Genomic DNA, 5,779 nt, shown 5'->3' with positions numbered 1-5,779 from the left:
CACTTCTTAGTTTTTTATAAAAGTACATGCACAGCCTTGAAGCTGAATCAAATGATTATCAAATGTGGGTTTTCTGCTGCATATTCCAGAAAGGGATTCTGAAAGGGAATGAAGGCATCCTCAAGGACAACTCGCAGCGCAGCAAGTGGCTTGTGACGGGACCGGGAGGTCTGGACATGATGATCCCTTCAGTCTGTCTCCTCATCCCGCCACCAAACCCGCTCAGCGTCAGCCTCGCCAAGAAGTAAGAAAAGACTTTCTCGGGTGCAGGTCGAACGTGACCAGAACCGTAGTGGAGTGACTGATCTCGCCTTGTTTTTAGAAACGAGCAGTACTACGATGCCATCATGAGCATTTGGAGTCAGCTCAACATCAACATCAAGAGCCTCATCTCTTGGCAGTACTGCCTTAAAGACATCAGCTACATCAACTCCTTCACCCTCACGATGGTAAGATGACAAAGAATCAACCACTCTGTTTATGTCAACTCAAAACACCACGTCTCTGTTTTTACTCACATCATTTTGGTTATCTGTCACGTCTTCGTTGTCTCGTAGTTGTCAAAGATGCGTCCCGAGGAGTATCGTAGTGTCATCAAAAGACTGGAAACGACATACCAGGAGTTTTTACGTACCAGCCAAGGTTCTGAGATGTTCAAGGAAGAAGACAAGAAAACTCTGCAGGGTCACTTTGACAAAGCTCAGCAACACTATGACACACTGCTGGTCCAGCTGCCCTCCTACCGTGAGTACTTCTTTATTATATCTGCCTTGATTTAAAAATGTCATTTTACAATGTGTTTTTTAGTTTGGTTTTGAAATTCCCTTTGCCTGTTGTTCTCTTTAGTAATTACAGCACCAAGTCTTTCCTCATCTCTAGAGTTCTCGCAAATTATGTACAGACATTAGCAAGATTAACCAGTTTGGTTTTAGAGAGAAAAATGTTTGCATGCGTCAAAATGGATATTCTTCAAATTGTTGTAGTATAAAGTGCTAATTTTATTTCTAATTACACTGTATTGTCTGGAGAAGTCCTCAAAGATGATAAAGATCAACATATGAAATTAAGGAACTATTTTTTTTTAAATAAACAAAAGTTACAGAAATTCTTTAACGATATGTAACCATTCGTATCATCATTTCTGAGGCTCCTATCTCATTAACATGAGCCAAATTTAACTTTAAAAACCCACTGTATATAATTAGGTCTGTTTTCTGTCCTGTAGTTCATCATCGTACCACTAGAGGTGGTAGAGGAGCTTTTCCTGCTCATTTCAAAATGGCTGCTTCTGTGGAATCTCAAAAACACAAAAGTTTAGCTAAATTCAAAACTTTATGATGAAAATAGCTCACTTTTTTAATAGTTACTTGGTATATTGAAAAGAAAGCTACATTTGTTCATAATTCTTTCCTTATTATAAACAATGTTAAAAATATTTATATAAAATTTGAGGAGGATGAAAGCTTCCGTGAAATCTCAAAAACACAAATGTTTAACTGATTTTGAAAAATTTATGCTGAGAGTAAAACACCTTTTTAATAGTTACTTGGTATTTTGGAAAAAAGCAACATTTGTTTATAATTAATTCCTTGTTATGTTGTTAAATCATATTTTAAAATATGTGGATCAAATTTAAGGAGGTTGAAAGTTCATTTCAAAATGGTTGCTTCCATGTAATCCCCAAAAGACTTTTGGCAGCAAACGTTTAGCTAATTTTCAGTGAACATTGCTCATCTATTGTCATTCGCTTTTTAAATAACTACTTGCTGTATTGTCAATAATGAAATATTTATAACATATTTTCACAATGTTAAAAATGTGTGTACTCATGTTAATATTTTACGTCTTAAACTAACATTGTTGCTAAAAAAAAGGTAACAAATCACCGAATGTATAATAATTGATGCTGTTTATATTTCTTACAAATACTAATACCGATTTTTTTTTAGATTTTATTAAAAACATCTTAACTAAAAAATGTTTTAATTTTATCAATGATGTTTTGGGCTTTACAGGGTTAATATGTTGTACATCATTAAACTGATTATTTTTTTTTTTCAAATTTGTACATTTCTAAATGGCTGAACTTGAATATCCTTTCTTTAATAAAGAAGAGAGCGAAGTGAAGATTCAATCCACAAAGCAAGAGGGCATCAAGGGGACTCAAGATACCACAACCAAAGTCAAGACCCCGCCCCCTCCCGCCACCATCAACCTCGCCCTGCTCAGCAGCCTGCAGGAGCTTCGCCAACGCCTTGAAATGACCGAATCCGGTCTCACCGGCCATCTCCACGTCCCCGTGGGGGACAACAGTCTGCATCAGTGCTCCGTGCACATTCAGAAACTGAAGGTATGAACCCTGGTGTAAAGTGTTGTCACCACTTAGAAAGTTTTTAAAAAAAAATACTTTGTTTTTTTTTTTTTTTTAAGGATGGGCACCAAGATCTGGAGTCCATTCATGATGAGTACCTGCGTCTGAGGGAGTTGATCTCAAAGCAGCTGAAGGGGTTACCTGCAGACTCTGATCAGGCCAAGTTCCTGCGTTCTGAACTTGGAATCATCAACCAGAAAATTGGAATCCTTCAGAGTCTCTACCCCATCTATTTCCAGAGGTTTGTTATTCCTCATTTACTCTCTTCGCATAAAGGAGGAACATCAGAGCAGATTTCTTTTGGAGCCGGAATCCCCCAATGTTGGTTAACAGTCATTTGTGTGTGTCTGGAACAGACTGTCTGCCATGAAGGCCTTACTCCAAAGCCTCCTTCAGGCTGAAGATACCATCAAAGCTCATGAGGCTCGGCTGACGGAGAAGGAGACCAGCTCTCTAGACATGCGAGAACTGGAAAACCAGCGTAGTACACTGAAGGTTTGACATACTTCTCCAGTTATTCCCTGAGTCTTCTTAAATATGTTATGCTGCTGTTGGTTTAAAGCAGGAATCTGCAACCTGCGGCTCTGGAGCCACAAGTGGCTCCTTAATCCCTCCATTCTGGATCTTTTATTAAAGATAAAATAAAAGTTTCTGAAAGTTAAAAAGTAATTGTAAAGTAAGAAGTGAGAAAGTAGTGAAGGGGAAGACGTAAACTAGCTCAAACTTTAATTACAAATAGTTGAAGGACAGTGAGTATACAACATTTAGACAAATTTTGGTACATCCTGTACTACAGAAAATCAATGGTCCTCAATTAGCACTTAATTAGCTCAGATTTCCTTTTGGTTTGTTAAATTTACATTTAATGAACCAACAATAGTAAAATTAACTGTTTTTATTTAATTTGCTGACATTACTAGTACTATATTATATGTGGCATTGTCTTTTATTTTGAAAAGGAACTGTCAAAAGTTAAAAAAAAAGGCTATTTTCTTTTAAAGTTTATGCTTTATTCATGCATAATGAACAACAGTTCATATATGTTTGACATGAAACTAACAATAGCATAAATACAAATCAGTGTCTTGTCTTTTTAGAGAAGACTTTGTGGCTCCTACTGGGTTGTAGTCAGTGAGAAATCAACCCGAATGGCTCTTTCAGAGTTAAAGGTTGCAGTCGCCCCGGTTTAAAGGCTTCTGTAAAGGATTTTAAGTCATCTAGTTCCTTGTTTAAACTTTTCTTTAACTATTTTAGCATTAAAAAAAGAACATAAAAAACAAAGGTTTTTGTTGGATGAAAAAACACAGTTGTGATTATAATCTATTTGCAAAAAGGACCAAACTTTTACCATTAGCCTAGAATATGAAACTAGTTTGATATATAATCATTTGTGGTATACTTCTAAATACAATATCAATTTAATTTCTTATAAAGATAAACATAATTAGTTTTTTGTACCTGATGTCTTAGTTTCTGATTTCATTCATCAAAATAAGAAAACTGTAACTTTCTAAAGTCATATATTGTCATTACTTCAGCTCAGGTTGTAAAAGGTATAAATATGATGAATACTAATTAACAAAAGTGGTTTCTTGTGTTGTCTTCTATTAAAGCACATGAGGAACGATCTGGAGCAAAAACGGGGCCTGCTGACCGCCATGGACTCGGACCTGGCTAAAGCGATGCACTGCAATAACCAGATCGGCGAGTCCTTCCACAGGTGTGACGTCGACCTGTCCAAGTTCTCCGATCAGGTGAACCAGATGGGCGATCGCTGGCGCCGAATCCAGAAGCAGATCGACAGCCGGTACGGTTTAAACATTTGCTTTTGTCATTACTGTTGAACCCGGTAACAACCGCCCTTCGTCTTCTTCCTTTAGGATGTGGGACTTAGACAAACAGGAGAAGCAGTTGATCCAATACCAGCAGAGCAGCTCATCCCTGGAGCAGTGGATGGACAATGCCAGGAAACGTCAGGATGCGCTCCAGCTGGTGAAGCTCAATGACATCCAAACACTGATGAGTCACCTCAACCAGCAAAAGGTAAACGTCACACGTCAGCGTTGTCTTATTGAGGAAAACAATGACATCAGAAATCATTTGAAATGATCTAGAATTGTTAGGAAGCATTCACACTATAGTGATTCTCCTGCTCCTTTCAGAATGTTTAAAAACTCAAACACATTTTCAGAAGTTTCAGCAATCTTGATATCAAAACGTTCAGCTTGTTCAGGACATTACTGCTCGGATATTTCATATTCATTAACTTTAAAGTTTTTGAAATATTGAGCAAAATATGCCCCATAGGAAATGAATGAGAAAGTCTTCAAACTTCAAAATTTTAAGTAGATTAACAACAAACCCTCAAATATATTCATGAGTTATATTTTCATCTTTTATAGTAATTTTCAAACAATTTGGAGTTTAGCTAATATTTCAGCAACATGCTAACATTTTTGGCTAATTTAGTTTACTGAGGACTTTTAGGCTATTTTTAAGTTAAGCTAGCATTTAAGCAACGAGCTAGCTTTTTTGGCTAATTTGACATCTACTTTTTTGGGGGCTAATTTGGAGTTTAGCTAATATTTTAGCAAAATGCTAACGTTTTTGGCTAATTTGTTATCTACAGAGGTTTTTATAAGCTAATTTAGAGTATAACTTCTATTTTAGCAACATGCTATTGTTTTTGGCTAATTTAGTTTACTGAGGACTTTTAGGCTATTTTTAAGTTAAGCTAGCATTTAAGCAATGGGCTAGCTTTTTTGGCTAATTTGATATCAACTTTTTTTGGGCTAATTTGGAGTTTAGCTAATATTTTAGCAACATGCTAACGTTTTTGGCTGATTTGTTATCTACAGAGGTTTTTATAAGCTAATTTAGAGTATAACTTCTATTTTAGCAACAGGCTAACGTTTTTGAATAATTTAGTTTACTGAGGACTTTTAGGCTATTTTTAAGTTAAGCTAGCATTTAAGCAATAAGCTAGCTTTTTTGGCTAATTTGACATCTACTAAGGTTTTTTGGGGCTAATTTGGAGTTTAGCTCATATTTGAGCAATACACTTAATATTTTTTGCAAAATTGGCATGTATTAGGAATTTTTAAGCAATTTTACTAACATTTTTTCTGAAATTTAGATCAACTTTAGCGCTCTTTTATAGTTCTTTAATTAAATTTCCAATCTTTTAGCAAATTTAACATTTTGCAAATAGCTTTTGCATTTTCAGCAAAAAGCTTCAATATCTTCAGTGACTATATACTTTCAGCAAAAAGCATTCACACTAGCATTATCGCAGGTGATGCAACTTTTCTAGTTGCCATTTCTTTTGGACTTTCTGTATAAGTTGTATACAAGAAAAAATCAGGATTTAATTTTAGAACATCTTATATTAATGAGAAAGTACTAACA

The 5,779-nt window shown here is 35.7% G+C and overlaps 1 protein-coding gene and 1 long non-coding RNA gene across 4 annotated transcripts in view; one reads left to right on the top strand and one right to left on the bottom strand.

Moving 5' to 3' along the window:
• Positions 1 to 5,779, bottom strand: part of LOC112147632 — a 68,229-nt gene that overhangs the window by 6,738 nt on the left and 55,712 nt on the right. The window lies entirely within an intron of this gene.
• LOC112147629 (desmoplakin) overlaps positions 1 to 5,779 on the top strand; it is a 22,311-nt gene that overhangs the window by 8,754 nt on the left and 7,778 nt on the right. For 2 of the 3 annotated variants that reach the window (XM_024274152.2, XM_024274150.2), the window contains exons 12-19: positions 90 to 244; positions 323 to 449; positions 558 to 744; positions 2,112 to 2,350; positions 2,431 to 2,612; positions 2,728 to 2,866; positions 3,985 to 4,178; positions 4,252 to 4,414. In XM_024274152.2, the coding sequence (XP_024129920.1) occupies positions 90 to 244; positions 323 to 449; positions 558 to 744; positions 2,112 to 2,350; positions 2,431 to 2,612; positions 2,728 to 2,866; positions 3,985 to 4,178; positions 4,252 to 4,414 (1,386 nt within the window). The remainder of the gene's footprint in view (positions 1 to 89; positions 245 to 322; positions 450 to 557; positions 745 to 2,111; positions 2,351 to 2,430; positions 2,613 to 2,727; positions 2,867 to 3,984; positions 4,179 to 4,251; positions 4,415 to 5,779) is intronic. The other variant, XM_024274151.2, reaches the window with a different exon arrangement.

The sequence above is a fragment of the Oryzias melastigma genome, linkage group LG17, assembly GCF_002922805.2.
Source record: "Oryzias melastigma strain HK-1 linkage group LG17, ASM292280v2, whole genome shotgun sequence".
In the NCBI taxonomy this organism is placed as follows: Eukaryota; Metazoa; Chordata; class Actinopteri; order Beloniformes; family Adrianichthyidae; genus Oryzias; species Oryzias melastigma.
This window is presented reverse-complemented; position numbering and strand designations above follow the sequence as displayed.